The sequence below is a fragment of the Notamacropus eugenii genome, chromosome 4, assembly GCF_028372415.1.
Source record: "Notamacropus eugenii isolate mMacEug1 chromosome 4, mMacEug1.pri_v2, whole genome shotgun sequence".
NCBI lineage: Eukaryota > Metazoa > Chordata > Mammalia > Diprotodontia > Macropodidae > Notamacropus > Notamacropus eugenii.
The window spans coordinates 469,903,420-469,921,705 of NC_092875.1; the positions used below are offsets into that span (position 1 = coordinate 469,903,420).

The following is an 18,286-nucleotide window of genomic DNA, read 5'->3' on the forward strand; positions in this document are numbered from 1 at the left end:
GTCATTCATCCATTTTGACTTTCTCTTAGTAACTGATGTAAGATAGTTTAGTGTATAGTATAGTCTAGTTTAATATAGTCTAGTCTAGTCTAGTATAGTATAAGATAGACCACTGTCTATACCTAATTTCTGGCAGACTGCTTTTCTAGTTTTCTTAACAGTTTTTTACCCAATAAATAGTTCTTATCCCTCAGGCTTAAATAATTCCATTTGTTAAACACAATGTTGCTCATTTAGTACTGTATGTTGTGCACCTGTGTTATTCCGTTGATTCACCATTCTATTTCTTAGAGAGTATCAGATAGTTTTGATAATTACTGCCCTATAATACAGTGTAAAATTTGGTACTGCTAGACTTCCTTCCTTCATATATTTTTTTCATTAATTCTTTTGATATGCTTAACCTTTTCCAAATGAATTTTATTATTTTTTCTAGCTCAATAAAATGAGATTTTTTGACATTAAATTACCAAAAATTAAATTTGGCATGGCATTGAATAAGTAGATGGGTTTAGATGGAATTATCATTTTTGTTATATTGGCTTGGCCTACCTGTGAACAATTAATATTTCTCCAAATATTTACATCTGCCTTTATTTGTATAAAATGTGTTCTATAGTTATGTTCATATAGTTGCTGAGTTTCTCTTGACAGGTAGACCCCCCCCCCCCAGATATTTTATATTGTCTATGGTTATTTTAAATGAAATATCTCTTACTATATCTTCTTGTAGGGCTTTGTTGGTAATAGATAGCAGTGCTACTAATTTATGGGCATTTATTTTATATTTTGCTAGTTTGTAAAATTATTGTTTCAATTAATTTTAGTTGAATCTCTAGAATTTTCCAGATATACTATCATATTGTCTGCAAAAAGAGATAGTGTTATTTCCTCACTGATCGTTCTGATTCCTTCAGTTTCTTTTCCTTCTCTTAGTGCCATAGATAGTGTTTCTAGTACAATAAATATTGAATAATATTGCTGATAATGGGCATCCTTGTTTATTCCTGGTCTTATTGGGAGGGCTTCTAACTTATCCCTATTATAAATAATACTTGAGGATGGTTGAAGGCAGATACTTTTTATCATTTTAAGAAAAATCCATTTACATTTATGCTTCCAAGTGTTTTTAAAAAGAATGAATGTATTTTCTATGTAATCGTGGTATTTTGTTGCTTTTGTCATTGATATAATTAATTATGTTAATAGTTTTCCTTCTATTGAATCAGCCCTGCATTCCTGCTATAAACCCACTTGGTTACAATGTATCATCTTTGTGATAAATTCTTGTAGTCTTTCAGCTAGAATTTTATTTAGATTTTTTTGCGTCAATACTCATTAGTGAAATTGCTTTATAATTTTCTTTGTTTCTGTTTTTTCTGGTGTAGTTATCGACATCATATTTATTTCGTAAAAGGAGGTTGGTAGGACTCCTCCTTTGCCTAGTGTTCCAAATGATTTATTTGATATTGGAATGAGATGATCTTTATATATTTGGAACAATTCAATTGCAAGTCTGATCCCGACACTTTTTTTTCCTTAGGAAGCTCATTCATGACTTGTTCAGTTTCTTTTTTCTAAAATAAGTTTATTTAGATATTTTATTTCCTTTTCTGTCAAACTGGGAAATTTATATTTTTATAAATATTCTATTTCACTTAAATTGTTAAATTTATTGGCATATAATTGGGCAAAATAATTCCTAATAATTGCTTCTATTTCATCTTCATCAGTGGGGTAGTCACCCTTTTCATTTTTGATACTAGTGATTTATTTTTCTTCTCTCTTTTTAAAAGTCATATTAACTTTGTATTAGGTTGAGCTCTGCCTCCGGGATGTGGGGATTCAGGATTCAGGTTTTTCCTGTTGCGTGTGTTGTTGTTGTTTTTAAGAACTCTATCTTTGGGTCTTTGACTTGTTTCTTCCAATGTGTTATAATTCAAGGCCAAGTACAATATTAACTCCTCCCACTCATACCTTACTGTTTGCGTGACCTCAGGTACTTCTCTCCACCTCTTGAGCCATGGCTAGGGCCCCCAGCACTGCTATCATGTTCTGATTCTCTGTGGTTCTTCCAGCCATTCAAGCATCAGCTCACTCCTCTGCCCTGGAACCAAAACCAGGGACTTGGCTCCCCTGCAAGTGACCACAACCAGCAGGCCCCTGCCCCTCTATGACTGCACTTACCTGAGCATGCTCCCTTCTGCTCACCTGCAGCTGCAGCTTGGGACCACATCCAAGCAATGCACCTGGGCCCCCTGCATCCTGCACCAGTGAAGTGACCCAGCAATTTTCCCACATCAGGCACCCCGCTCCCCCCAGAGTCCATGAGGTGAATGGTATGAAGCAGCACTTCGATAGCTGCCCCCAGGGCTTGCTCTGTGTGTTAGCAGGTGGCATCTGCACTTTGCTCCTGGTCCTATCTTTCCTAAAGTCCTCTCTCTCTTAGACTGGACAACATCTTTACCCTAATTTTCAATTGTTTCTGCTGCTCTAAAGTTCACTTTGAGGTATTATTTTAAGTTATTGGGAGGAGGAGGTTGGGAAAGCCAGTTAATTTTGTTCTTTATCCTGTCATCTTCCCACAATTCTCTAGAAATCTCCATTTTTTAAAAAAGAATCACAATAGCAAAAATTGCCCCAAATTTTTTATGGCACCTATAGACAGCTGCACCTGTGATTTACTGGTATAGGGAACTCCCTGGAGGGGAAATTCCCTTCACCAAGGCAAGTTAGCAACTTTCCATCCTAGAGAGTTATCTAAAGTAGAGGTGTCAAAGTCATGGTCTGTGCACAAATCAGATTAAAATGTAATTGAGAAATGTTTAAGAAAATTAATAAAAATATGGTATAACATAGATAATGTTAATTTGTGGTTTTCTAAGTCAATATGCAGCCTGCAGGGATCAGTGTCTATTTGAGTTTGACACAACTGACGTAGGATTTAGGGGTTGAGTTTCCCAGTGTCACACAGCCAATTTGGCTTGAGATCAGTTCTCCCTCTCTCCCTCTCTTTTTCTGTCTCTCCTTCCATCTGTCCCTTCCTCTCTTGCCCCCTCCCCACAACATGTATATGTACATGTTTGTGCATGCATATTTCCACATGTGCATATACAGTATACATATATACATGTATATATAGTATTGGTAAACAACAAACTCTGAGTTTAGGAAAAGTTGACTTAGATAATTATTTGATCATGTGACAGATTTAATACTTAAGATTTAGTAGCTGTGAAGTACTTTGGAAAGCTGGTGTTAAGCCATAGCATATCAAATTACTTCATGCATTGGCCTGCTGCAATCTGTGTGGCTTTTATAGTCTCTGAATTTTATATGTCTTCTTTTCATTTTCTCAGGTTCTTACAGTATAGTTGTGTTCCTTTTTGTGTCTTCTCTGCGTGTGCAGTAACCAGATAAATAGTCTCTAAGTGTCACCTGTTTTACATGTGGTGAAATAAATCCTTCAAGACTACTTATAGAAATTCCGCATTATCTCAATGAAGATGAAAAGTTCCCTTGTAGAATAAAAGCTGGAATAGATTTCAGAGAATGTCTAGTCTCACCTGTACCTGAATAGGAAATCATTCTATAACAGGGGTGGGGAACCTGTGGCCTTGAGGTCACATGTGGCTCTCTAGGCCCTCAAGTGCTGAATCCAAACTTCACAGAACAAGTCCCCTTAATAAAAGGATTTGTTTTGTAAAACTGAAACTCAGTCAAAGGGCCATACTTGAGGACCTAGAGGGCCATGTGTGGCTTTGACACCACAGGTTCCCCACCCCTGTTCTATAGCATCCTTGAAAAGTGGTCCTCTAATCTCTATTTGCAGACCTCTAGTAAGAGGGAATCCATTCCATCCAAGGGAGACTATGTCCCAACGGTTAGTTCCAATTATTTAACTGGATATAAAGAAAAACTTCTTAAATTAATCACTTTTATTCTTCTACCCTTTGTTCCAGTTCTGTTCTTAGGGCCAAGCAATGCAAACTCAATCCTTCTTCTGTATGAGAGCCCTTCAAATACTTGAATTCTGCTCCTCCATGCCCCCTATCCTCACATTTGTCCTGGACTCCAAGTCCTTTGCCATCTGGTTTCCCTCCTGTTGGTTTCCTAGCATCCTCTGGACGCTCTCTAGTTTGTTAATGTTCTTCCTAAAATAGGCTGTCTAGAACTGAACATATTTCTCCAATGTGTTCTGACCATTCTTGGCTATATGAATCTGTTAGGACAAGCTACAGTAACACTCATTTTTTCTTGACTATATCAACTTGTTGACTCATGTTAATTAAACTTGTAAGTCATTGAAACCCATATTCCTCACTTCCCCAAGGAACTGATCTCTATCTATTCATTTCCCATCTTGTACATGTGAAGTTGATATTTTGAACCACAGTGTAAAACTTTCCATTTATCTCTGTTACATTTTACCCCAGATTCAGCCCAATGTTCTAGCCCGTCAGGTTCTTTTTAGATCCTAATTGTGTCATCCATCTTATTAGCTATGTGTCCCTCTGGGTTTATGTCACTGGCAGATTTGATAAGCATGGTATCTATTCCTTCATCCCAATAATTGATAAAATTATTAAATAGGGCAGAGTCAAGCTATAGAACCTTGGTATGCTTCAATGGAGACCTCCTTCCAGGTTGGAATCAAACTGTTAATGACTACTTTTTATTCATTTAATAGTATTTTATTTTTTCCAATTATATGTAAATAATAGTTTCCAACTTTCATTTTTGTAAGATTTTGAATTCTATTTTTTTCTCCCTTCCTTGACCCCTTCCCAAGACAGCGAACAATCTGATATAGAATATACATGTATAATCATGTTAAATGTGTTTCCACATTAGTAATGGCTACTTTTTGAGTCTACCCTTTTAGCCAGTTTGGGATCATCTATTTGTATTATTGTCCTGCCTATATCTCTTCATTTTTTCCATTAGAGTAGTGCACCAGGTGTTTTGTCAAATCTTTTGCTAAAAATCTAGCAGATTTTTAAACCTGCTTAAACCATTCTCCTGAAATACCAGTTTATTAACCCTGTCAAAGAGAAGTTACTTTGACATGGTCTGTTCTTGACGAAACTGTACTAGTTAGTACTGTGGCTGATGATCATTTCCTTTCCTATCATCTCTCTAAGAATACATTCTAAAACTTTGCCATGAATTGAAGTCCGGTTTCCTGACCTTGATGTAAACTCCATTCTTTTCACTACTTAGAAAACTGGGGCATTTGTCCTTTTCTGGTCCTGTGGCACTTTCTCTTTTCCTTGTTATTTTGCAAATACCATCGGCGCAGTGATCATGTCTGCCTTGTTCATATTCTTATGCTCCAGCTCCTGAACTGGTCCCTGGGCTTCTAATTGGTGAGTCTGCATCATTTCCAGGCTGACCAAGATATGCATGCTTCTGTTTCCTGGCCATCTTCCTACTATGACAATACATTGCCTTCTTTTCTCCTTTCTTATCCCTTTCCCTCTGTTCTTTCAGTGTCATCGTATATCTAGTTTGCCTGCATCCAGTTATCTGAACTTACCAAGGGCAGCTAGATGTTCTCTTTCTATTTCCCTATGTGTCTCTAGCCGCAGCCACTAGTCCAAAGATAATTCTCTTTTTCCATTTTGTTTATCTATTTCCAAAGAGAATTTTTTTCACTAATAACTATTTTTAGCGAGATCCCAGAAATTTAGTTATAGTCTCATTATTTTCATTCTCTTTTCATAGTTATTCTTTTCTTTGTTCTTTGAGCCATCTAGTATTCAGGATATCACTATTAAATCTTCGTTTAAGTCTTTATCTTTTGTTTTTGTTTTCTCTCTCAAGTACTATTTCTTATCTGCATATGTTTAATTTTTTAAAATACATTTACTTGCATTTTCTGTGTCCTATCACATGATCTGTTTTTGAAAAAGTACCATGTTATTCTGAAAAATATGAATATTCTTTAATGTTCCCAGTCAGAAGGTATCATTGTTCTTTCAGCTCTAAATTCTCCAAGTTTGCAGTTCTATATTTTCCTTTCTGTTCCAATCCTCCTTGGAAGAGAAAACAAAAGAAGCAAAAAAGAGTTATTATGGGGTGCTTTATTTCACTTTCCCCCTGTCATTCTTAAATCAGGCTGTCCTCCTTACAAATAAATTATTCTTAGTTTTGATTCTATAATAGATGGCTAGAGTTTATTTCTAATAACCTGAGTTAGAACATTCTGAATTTTTAAAAAAGTAAAGTTATTTTGAGAATTTAACTTTATTTTTGAAATACTCAATAGCTTTTCTTTTTTGAACGGTGGGGTGGTAGGCAAAGTTAAATGATTAAGCATTGCAATTACAGTTAACCTGGTGGTATATTCTTAATACTGGTTGGGAGGGGAAGATATTCTTAAAAATCCTGTATTCTTCAAACTTCATTACTGTCTCACTTTCAACAAAGGCTAGACTAGTTCACTCACTGTCTGTAAAACTATGGAGAGGCTTGAGAATTTGACCTTTGTATAATGAGTTTAGTTTTGAAATATCTTTATTACCCAACCCCAGCTTACTCTACTAACATGACATTCTGTGAGGACTTGTTTTGTTTCATGGAGAACATAGTTTTCTTATGTCACTTCCGTGGAATTCTAAATACTATGTCTTTGGGTGGGGAAGAAGAAAAAAATAGGAGTGGAGAAAGAAACACGCATAAACATCAGGAGGTGTAAATAATCAGTTAAACCCTTTTAAAAAAAAGTCAATGAAGAGCCACCAAAGTGGATGCTAGCTGTTCTTGATAATAAGCCACGTTATCTTCCTATTTGACTTTCACATTTAAAGAAGCCTTGACTAACTCAAAACTTATACAGAATGGGTTTAAACTTATGATAAGTTCCTTAAAAAATTGGACAAGCAAATGAAGGATATGTACTGGGTCTTGCCTAATACAGTATCTTCTAGATGTGGTTTCTATTCCATAAATATTTAGGAATATTGAAATATGTTTTCATATTTCAGTATTCTTGAATGTGAATGAATTAGCTACAGCTAAGGTTAAAATTTCCTCCAGAAGAAAGAGATATAATATTACTTTATAGTTTGCTTGTACAGTTCGAATTCTCTTGTTGTGAACAAAAGATTATAGGTTTTGCAGAATTATAATCTACATTGGTTGGAATAGGGGAAAAAGGGAGGAGAGGGAATGTATGAAAGAAATATCTGTCTTGGCAAACTACAATGGTCTTGTCTCTAATTTCATTCATTGTGAAGGAAAAGTCAAATTCTGTCATGTTAAGAAAGCTACTTAGAAGGAAACTTAGGAGTGACGGAGAGGGAGATGGTCCCAAAAGATAAGATTTTTATAATTATTCAAGTTCTTAGTCCGACTTAAGGTTCATATCCATATATAATACCTAAAATTCATACCTGAGATAAGGTTGATATAAACAAGAATAAATAACTGAAAGGGGCTGACATTTCTGCATATATCATTATGGTCTGTCTCCCTCACCTCCCTATCAGTTTTCATTTCGGGATATTTTAGGCTTTCCTTGCATTACTGTTTCATCTCTTTCTAATTTGAAGCCTCTAACAATCTCTTGAAAGTTTTAAGTAAAATCTATCTCACTGATGTTTCATAAGATGATGTTCAAAATCTCTAAGAATCAGAAATGAAAATGAAAACAACTGTAAGATCCCACCATATCCCATCAACATGACCAAGAATAAATTCATTGTGGCATGGTTATAGTTAGACAGTTAAGCCATTACTACTAGGAATGTGTTAGGTATGGAGAAGGAAAGGCATTGTAACAATAACTCAGGAAACCTCTAGAAATTACCTGACAGGTTGGATGTAGTTTGTAGGACTTTTGAAATTACCCGACTGTAGAACTAGGTAGAACTAGATTTATTGCTCTAGAAGTTGAAATAACCTTTTTTTAATGCTAGAGCTGGTAGGTACTGGAGAGAAGTAGTCCAGCTCATTGTTTTACAGAGATAACACTACTGTGCAACAGAACATGGGCACTGGAACATGTTTTTTTTCCAAGTAGTGGGGGAAGGGAAAAGAACAAGCATTTATGAAGCACCTACTTGTGTGCCAGGCATGGTGTTAAGTGTTGTACAAATATTATTTATTCCTCACAACAACTCTAAGAGGCAGATACTGTTATCTCCATTTTACAGTTGAAGAAACTGAGGCAGATAGGTTAAGTGTCTTGCTTAGGGTCATATAGCTAGTAAATTTCTGAAGCTGAATCTGAACTCAGGTGTTTTCTGTCTCCAGGGCTGACATTCCACCCACTGTGCCACCTAGCTATTAGTGATGATTTTAGCTTGATCTGTCTCCATGTTCTTCTTCCTGCAACTCCCCTCTCATCCCTTATAATCACAGTTGTGAACTGGCTAGCTCAGGTCAGTGGACATAAGACAGAGAAGTTAATTGCTAATTAACTTCTTAATTAAGTTTAGCTTCTAAACTTAACAACAATATTGTTGTCTTCTTTAGCAAAATACTCCAAGTAACCACAGAACCCCAAATCGGTGTTAAGCCTATTTGAGTTGTAGTGGAGAATGGCTTGAGGAGGTGAGGAAGGCAGGGACTTTCTACAGGGAGTAGTCCATTATTGACTAGCACATGTACATTGAGTTGCTCCAATCTGGGCATCCTCTCCCACGGGTAAGAGCATAAGGAAGGAATGAGGTGGTGCAGTTTCTTGGAGAAGTGAGGTCTGAGGCATATTTGAATGAGACCCAAGTACAAGAAGGTATATTATTAGGTTTTATATTGAACTGAAAAGAATGGGGTAAAAACAATGCCTGGTGGCTATCTCAGCTACTAGATTGCTGAACACCGTAGGGATATCAAGGCATTTTTTCAAAATAGAGGATGAAGAAGGGGAGAGATTTCTTGAGATTAAGAGTGAGAGGCACATGTAATAGATCGAGTTAGGCTTGGTCTTTAGGGTCAAGAAGACCTGGGTTTGAGTTTGACAGCTACTGAGTCTAGGGCCCTGGGTAAATCCTTCACCCCTCAATGCCCCCATACAACCCTCTAAGACCGCACTTTGCAGAGGATATTGGTTGAGGAAGTTTCTTACCAGATATTCCCTATATCAAATCATAGCACAGGTCTGGTCACCAAAGTGTGAGTTTTATTGACTTCCTGAGGAAAAGACTCTCCTCAAGGGAATTAAAACAAGACACTGAAGGAGAGAAAGATTTGAAAGTATCTTTGCTTAGTGTTCCACAGCATTTATTAAATGTTTCCTGAGGGGACTGTGCAGATCAGTGAGATGAGGTCCTGCCTTCTATCTTATGAACTAATAGTTTAGCCCTTAAATTTCCCAAATGGGGTCCACTCAAAATCCTGTGCTGTTGTTGAAGCTTAGCTACTCAAGTTTAGGTCAGGGGTGGGGAACCTGCAACCTATGGCTACATGTGGCCTTCTAAATCCTTAAGGGCAGCCTTTTGATTGATTCCAGATTTTATTTTTTGTTCTATAAAATTTAGATTCAGTCAAAAGATGGCCCTTAAGGATTTAGAAGCCTACGTGTGACCTTAAGGCCGCAAGTTCCCTACCCCTGGCTTCCATCCTTCATTCCTTCTTGGACAAAATGACTGACTTCCAAAAATCATTTGAGCTCTAAATCTACGATCCTGTGTTTATTAACTATTATTTTATTAAGAGGCAGTGTGGTGTAGTAAGTAGACAGAGAACTGGTCTGTAAGTCAGCAAAGCCTGGGCTTGAGTTCCGCCCCATAGTCACTATACGATCCTGGGCAAGTCACTTAACCTGCCTGCCTCCATTTCTTCAACTGTAGAATGGAAATAACGGTGCACCTGCCTCACAGGGCTGTTTTAGGCAAGACTATAAGTTAAACAGAGAAAGTGCAGACCTGGATTGGCAGAAGGAATTGGTAGAAGGACATGTGAGTTCATTATCCCTTTGGAATCACAGGGTCTGTCCTTCACTATTAGCAGGTTCCATCCACTATTATAGTAGCACAAGTTCATTGATTGAAGCCTCCTTCAGCTCCTGTGGCAAAGCTCCTGTGAAGCTGCATCTTTCTCTGATAGGCACATCAGGCAGCTAGGTGGTGCATTGGATAGAGTTTCAGGTCTGAAGTGAGAAAGACTTATCTTCCTGAGTTCAAATCTGACCTCAGACACTTACTAGCAGCGTGACCCTGGGAAAACTACTTTAATTTAACTCAACTTAACATAACTTAACGTAACTTAACTGTTTGCCTCAGTTTCCTCATCTGTAAAATAAGCTGGAGAAGAAAATGGCAAAACCACTCCAATATCTCTTCCAAGAAAACTTAAGAAAATTCCTTCTACCAGTCGAGGTCAGCACTTTGTAACTTACAGTCTTGCCTAAAACAAGGTAGGTGCTGAGGAGTTAGGTGCTTTTATTATCCCCATTTAATTAACCTCATGGGCTTATGAAAAATTAGTCATGACTGAAAAGCACCTGAACAATAATGCACCCAGTTTTTATCTTTTTGTATGAAGCTAAAATGACACTACAAAATTTCAATGAAAATCTTGTAAAAGATTAGTTAAAGCATCAGTGTCAGTCTTTGAGGGTTTGGGATCAGAAGAATAAAAAAAAGCTAATTTTGAAAACTGTCAGTAGTGCTTTGTGTTCAAAGTGTGACTGAGCTGATATCTCATACCATGTCCTTCTCTACTTATAGCTATCGTGGATGATGAAAGACTTTCTGCAGAAGAAATGGATGAGAGGAGACGTCAGAACATTGCGTATGAGTATCTGTGCCATCTGGAGGAAGCCAAAAGGTAAATTCTTGCTGATTTGTTTGTGTGCGTGTGTGTGTGTGTGTGCGTGCATGTCTGCATGCGTGTGTGTGTGTGTGTGTGTGTGTGTGTGTGTGGCTTGAGCCTCTGAGAAGAGTTTTCAAATTATGTTGATCCATCCACAGATATTCAGTGTTGATCATGAAGTTTCTAAAGATGCTGAAACTTGTCTCTTATAGAAATCTTATTTAAAGATATAATTTTACCTCTCTGGGATAATTTAGGTGTTCATACTTGAAGGTAGGACAGAAATCAAATCAGACATTATTAGCAGTACTTTCATATTTGTTTGCCCTTCTGGGAAGGTCAGAGAGGGACATGGTTGGTGACCTCACTCCCTGAATTAGGATACTCATTCTTACTCGCTTGGAAGTACAATCTGCCCAGGAGAAGCTGAATAAGAGATAAGTCTTCTTCAAGCCTCTCCACCAAGGGTCCTCCAGGGTCCATGGGTAGATTTTTAGAGGGGTACGTGACCTTGGATGAAAAAATTGCATCTTTATTTTCAATAACCTTTGGTTTCCTTTATAATCCTGTGCAGTTTATTTTATTTCATACATTTAGAATATTGTGCTGAGACGTTGACAGAGCAGGACGAAGCTTCCATTATGATCAAGCCCATGAATAGCCACTATGCTTGCAGCCTCGGTGTGATAGGGATAGCCAATTTCAAATAAAATAACAAATATGCGTGACTGATTTCCTTTGTAATCCCATGTTTTGTTTTATAAACTTTCAAAAATATTATTTTGGCAAAGGGTCTATAGGTTTCAGCAAACAACGGAAGGCTCCATTCCACAAAAAATGCTCTGCTTGGTGACTGTGACTGAGGGTCACTGCTGCAGAGAGTATCATCGCTACTGAGATGAACCAGGGCTTCTCTGGTCTCTATAGGACCCAGCCTGAACATAGCTTTTGTGGTGATGGGAGAGGAACATCAGAATAGACTTGGAGGAGTTGCTTTTCCTTATGTGATGACACTTCTTCTCCTTCCTCTCTCCCCTCCCCGTTCTCCATTTAAAAAAAATATATACATATATATACATATATATATGTATATATATATATACACACTGGTTAAAAGCCAGGCCAATCCCTGTCCCAAGGACAGCTAGTAGCCTTCTGTGGCTATGGGAAAACAATTCGGGTATATTATAAAACAGCTGTGCAGCTCCAATTTGAGATTTCAGGGACAAAGTCTTTCATTTCATCTAACTATAGGATTTATTGATTCATACTCAAATCCTTGTGGACCCTACTCTTAAAGGAAAAGCAGAAGAGGATGTATATGTTCTTTTTCACCTCTGCCCAGGAGGCTTATTTTTTTTCCAAACTCTCTTTTATATCAGGGACCCCTTTGGCAGTCTGGTAAAGTCTTTGTACTCCTTGTTAGAATATTTTAAAATACATAAAACAAAATATGTGAGATTACAAAGCAAATGACATGTTATATTGTATTTCATTTGTGTTTGTGTCATGGTTGAGTTGGGGTTATATTATGCTATATTATGTGGTGATGTTATGTCCCAACATAGATTAGGGTCTCTCTGTCTCTGGAAGTGCAGTAGCTACCAATGCACCTGACCCTGCTGCTGATCAGTACAGAAACTTTGACTTGCCCTATTTCCACTCTAGGCCAGTTGATCCTTTCTTAAGTAGTCTGGTAGCTTCCCACTCCTTAGGGTTCGCTTCATTATTTCAGGACTTAGTGTGGTCACCCAGATGGCTTTAGCCCTATGATATAGCTCAGAAATTTCAAACTCAGTCTATTCACCAGCCTCAACCTCCCAGGAGAGTAAAAATTCCAAGTGTGTGCTATTGTACCTTGCCAAAACCAAACATTGAAATATAGGTAGCAAGATATTAAAAAGAGCAGGTTTATGGACCCCAGATTAAGACTAGAATCTCCTTCCCCTCCATGTCTGACTAGTGGAAATGCCACATCCCTAAGTAACTGCTCCTAGAAAATCAGCTCCATCTACACCACAGTCAATTTCTGGATAATCTCAAGGAATTAGGCGATATGCAGATTTTATACTAAGATAGATAAGAAGTCTGGGGTCTTTTTCCAATGCATTGTTCTTTGGAAAGCAGAACTTATGTTCCTTTAAAATATGAGTTGGCCCGGTAAAGATTGGTAGAATTCCATTGGGGTTCAGGGCTGCTCCCATGGTTACTCACCATTCGCTTGAACTGTCTTCATGCTCCACCCTTCTTGTCATTGTTAAAGGTCCTGCTCTATCGGGCCTGTATTGCTGCTGCATTACCAGCCTAATGACAGTGGAGAGAAAGGGGGACTGTGGAAGCAACAGCAAAGCATTTTTATGTTTTCCTCATTTTCACCAAAATTACCACCGACCAACCAACAAATATAAATGAATGGATGGATAAATGGGGGAAAGAATAAATAAATAAACTCCAGAACCATGAAAAATAGTTCCATATGCTATCTTCTGGCATAGTGCCAGGATTTGGCTCCCTATCTATGGGGAAACTAGTTCATTATTCACAGTTTCTTCTAAGCCTGTATTTTGGAATATCCTACATATCATAAGTGTGGAGACATTCCTTAGAGTAACTGTGATCTATTTAGACCTCTAATATAAGTAGAGCTGGTTATCCAAGGGAAAGTGATGACTATCAAAGTGTGTGTACTTAGTACCTTTTATCAGAGAAGCCAGGAGAACTTTGATTCTCACCTGTGTGTAAATTAGTATATGGGTTAAGTAGCCATTTATTTACTGTGATTTGGTAGCGATCTGTACTGTGCAAAGTACAGTTTTGAAGATGGGGACCAGCTATCTTCTGGTCTTTTCTTCCGTGGAGATAGTAAAACAACAAGTCCTCTGAGCTCACGTTACCTCTTGCTGGTCCCAATGATAAACTGCTATCTGGAAAGCTGGATTAATGAGGTTTTTTAATCAAAGAGTTTGTAGAAGTATATGCAGTGCCCCATGCGTGGTTGGTACACATCTTTCCTGCCTCAAGGTTTCATCTGTTAGCTTTGTTACCCTCCAGGTCCTGAAAAGAAGATTTTCCTAAAGCTCTAATGACTCATTTAAGGAGCACTTTTCACATTTTTTGCATTTCTAAGAGACTTTCACTTGGACTATTCATCTTGATCGTCAGTTCTTGTTCATGAGACCTTTTTTTCCAAAGGTCCTTTGTACTGGGGGGCGATTTTTGTCTTAAAAGTTAGATAAGAGAAATTATTAAAAGCTTGGTTTTTGTATTTCAGTAGGAAGTGTAGAAGAGATGAATTTTTTCCATTCAAAATTTGTTTTGGAATACACTAATATTACGGCATAAATCATTCCATTTTAATTATACACCTATATGGTTATATATTTATGTAATATATAAAATTTATATATATTTAATTATATGTTTATATTTTATTTGTATTATGCTTATATAAGTATACATATATAATTTATATAATGATATATAATAAATAAGTTTGTATTATATTTATAGAAGTTTATAATTATATATAATATATAGTATGATAGTTTAACATTTACCCCAAATCTATTGAAAATCCTATTATTGCAGTTTTCATTCAGAAAGGTACCAGCGTTTCTCGGGGGAGAGGGCATGTGAGCGAGCTCCTTACTTGGGTATAGCCCAGACTGCTAGAGATGCCTTCGCCCATCCCAGCCCAGGGTGGAGAGCAGGGGAGCCACCCCGAAGCTTCTAGTACAGTAAATAGAAAACAAAAGAGAAAGGTATGAGTTTTAAGAGATGCAAAATGACATGGTGAAAGAACATTGAACTGGAAGCCAGAAAGGTAGTGTTTAAATTCTGCTTCTGCCGCTTAGTAGCTTGTAGCCGGGGACCAGTCTGAATTGGACTGTGCCTCATAGAGGAAAGTTCCTGATTTACCTCACTGGGTTGTGTTTCTCAAACAATATAATGCCCGTGTGAGAAACCTCTTTGTGTAAGCATAGCAGTTACATTTGGATTTTTAAAGTGTGTTTATTAATAGGTAAGGCTGCTGAAATTGCCATGTAGATTGCTTTTTATAAACGGTACTTTTAAAGGACCTGCAGGTTTTTAGTTTTGTTTCAAAATTTTTGTTCTTTTTCTGCATTTCAGTTTTTTTCTTTTCTGCCCTGTTTGAGAGAGGACAAGTAGAAAATGGAATCTGACTCAGACTTTTGGCCTTTAGAGTAGATTTTGTCAGTGTCCGAGAAAATTGTGGAAGAGCTCTAGCAGAAGAGTTTTAGATGAGGCAAGATTCTAGATGAAGGGTGAGGAGAAGAGTGGGGTTGTGGCTTCTAGTCTGTGACCTAGTGAGGGTTATGTAGAGTCCGAAAGTGTGAAATAGTTTCCGTTTAATTTCTTACAAAGTCAAAACTTTCCTTGATATTTGGAGAAAGGAAGCCATAATAATGCATTAGGAGTAGTTTCTATAAGACATGATGGAAAATCCAGTAGATAGGTGGCTAAGATGATAAAATCAATAATTATGACCAAAGTTTTTAAAATTATGAAATGTTGATTTTACTTAACAATTAAATAATGTTTTGATTTTATTTAACTTTGATGTTTATTTTAATTTAATTGTTCTTAAATCTCAGAATGTGATAACCACAGAGGACATGTTTTAAAACAGAAAAAGGGTAGTTTCAGGACAAATGAGAGGAGTGATGATACAGATTGCAACTTTTCCACAATTAAGCAGGCTGCCAAAAATGAGTTTCTGCAGCCAGAAACTTCTGGTGATGAACTTTCTGATATTGTTTGACCCTCCCTCAATGTGCTAGGCTAGTTGTTGGCCAGCAAACATACTATTACCAGGCTTTATCGAATGCTCTTATAGATGAGAGAACCTGTCAGGATTCTGTGCTTCAGAATATTGTGTTTAAGAACTTCAGGTCATCTCTATGTTACACTGAGGCATGTGAGTAATACTTAGGTGGAGGACCATTCATCCTAAAGCTTTAGCCAGATCCTTCAGTTCAGAAATGTATTCTAAACTTGCCCTTTATTTCTGCATTCTCCCTCAACCTCAAAGAAAACCTTTAATGATACCAAAGAAGGAGACTTCTAACTTTTCTCCTTAGAAAACTCCTCGACAGTTCACTATTGCTGCTTTGGCAAAATGGGACTTGGCAGACAAGCTGGTCATGCTTGTGTTTTTGAAAAGTTCTTTCTATTTCCTGAAACAAACAAAACCAAACCTTTTACTGCAGCAAACCTGTGCTCTTAGAACAAAGAAGTTCTTTTTCCCCGCCAAAGACTGATACCATTGTCAATTGCAAGTTATTCTGTACAAAATGGAGACAGTGAAATTGTACTTATTTTAAGAACTTATATTCCTTCAGTTTCTTAGGACGGCATGGGAAAATTTTTTAAAAATAGAGGTTTTTCTTTTGAGAAACTCTGTGTGGTGGAATTAAAGCAAATTGTGGATGGGAAGTTCAGAGCACAGGAGAGGGAATCTTGGCAAGGAGTGCAAAGGGATTTTGCAAATCACAGTTGAGCAAGTAGTTATGAATGGAGCTGCGATTATGTCTCCAGAGAGGAGTTCCTGTAACATGATATTTTACTCAATTTTTAAGGAAAGGGAAAACACAAACCTTCTTCTCTTGCTGTGCTTCCTTTCTCTGTCCTCTTTTCCTCCTAGAAACAACAAAAAGAACCCCTACCCTTAGTGTTGGAATTGTTCTTAGAAATAAAAGCAGTTTAGAAATATCTTCTTCAAAGGAGTCTTGTACCCGAGCCAAGCATTTCTCCTTATTAGTGAGTCTGGAGTAGTGTTTTGTTTGTGCCCTGGAAAAATACAAAACCCTTGTGTGATCCCCTTTGTGTCGGTGCTTACAACCCAGATACGGAAAGGACACCTCATTGATCAGACCCTTTCTCAAACTCCAGCTTTCACTGGAAATGAATTGGCCAAGCTGGAGAAAAAGAAAGTTTCAGACATTCAGAATAATTGGATTCTAAGCAAGCACATGAACTTAGAAGGTTGCTTAACCCTGAATTGTTCAGTGCAATTACTTAGGGAGTTAGGAGGGAGAATTCTCTTGCCTTTGAGGAAATACTTTGTGGGAAACTCTGATATCAGCCTGGAAACAACGTCTCTACTTGCATACCTAGATACTGACATTTTAAGGTTTTCAAAACACCCTCCATATATAATCTCCTTTAATCTTTGTAGCAATCTGGTGAGGTAGATGTGCCATACCCAGTTTGCTTTATTATAAATATATTTTGTTGATGGATTTTGTCATTACATTACAGTCATTTCTATAGAGAACCCCCTTTCTTCCCTTCTGGACTGAGTCTTTCCTTGCGACAACGAGGAATAGACTAAGTTACACAATAGAGTGATGAATCTGATATGTGGTCGCCCTTCCATCCTAGTAGCCCCTCACCTCTCCGCCTTATAGGAAGCAGTTATGTCATACTGTCTGTTCCCTGGATTTTCTTTGAAAAGACAGTCTCCTCCTCCTTTGCATTGTTTTACTTGTTGGGCATATTTTCTTTCTTCTTATTTCATCATGTATAAACTCATAGATCTTCTCACATAGGTCTGAATTTCTCATATTCATAATTTCTTCAAACAAAGGAATTGCTTTCTAATATTAGTTTTTTTAACAGCCATTTTCTTTCTGATAGGCTCTGCTTTGTTTGCCATTCTTTGCTACCATAAACATTGCTGTTAGGAACATTTGCCATAGAAATCCATTTTACAGGTGAAGTCACTGAGACTCAGAGAGATTAGGTCACCTGCCTATGGGCAAGTATGTGTGTAAAGCACTTGGAAGGCCAAAGACTTCCCATAGCCAGTACTAGCTGGAGGGGGGATTTGGGCGTGGTTTTCTGATGATTCCAAGGCCAACACTTTTTCCTGACAACAGGCAGCCTCTCAGGTATAATATACACTTCAGAAATAATTTTTCATTCAGAACTATAATTCTATGGTAAGTAACCTGGAATGACCTTAGGAAAGTAACTTTGCAAAAGTCTCACTAAAAGAACGTTGTAAAACGAAAATAATTTTATAAAAATGTTAATTATGTTTGCTAGGGTCACTCGAGACATAATTTTTAAAACTATTAAAAATAATACATCATTTTTCTAACATTTTTCTCCACTTTTTCTCCTTATGCCTTCACCGTGAAACCAGCCATTGTCCATCTATCTGTCTGTCTCATGTGCTATCATCATGCTGGTGACTGGCTATAGGGGATTCTCCTTAAGGAAAGATCATTGAGGCAGATGAATTTGGGGTAGAATAACTTTTCTCAAGTGGCTGTAGCTCAAACAGTTGTCATTTTGACTCAAGTAATATGTTTCACATGTATACCTACATTTATCTTAATATCCATACACTTCTCAACATCTCCCTCATTAAAATATAAGCTCTCTGAGGACCAAGACTATTCTCATGTCTTTGGGGTGCTTACTGTTGGCTAGAAATTGGGCTAAATGCTGGGGATACAAAGACAGGCAAAATTCTTCTTGTCCTCAAGGAGCATAC

At 37.4% G+C, this 18,286-nt stretch overlaps 1 protein-coding gene across 2 annotated transcripts in view; it reads left to right on the plus strand.

The window, feature by feature from the left end:
• Window positions 1-18,286, plus strand: part of IQGAP2 (IQ motif containing GTPase activating protein 2) — a 340,434-nt gene that overhangs the window by 46,812 nt on the left and 275,336 nt on the right. For both annotated transcript variants that reach the window (XM_072606382.1, XM_072606381.1), the window contains exon 2: window positions 10,677-10,776. In XM_072606382.1, coding sequence (XP_072462483.1) covers window positions 10,677-10,776 — 100 coding nt within the window. The remainder of the gene's footprint in view (window positions 1-10,676; window positions 10,777-18,286) is intronic.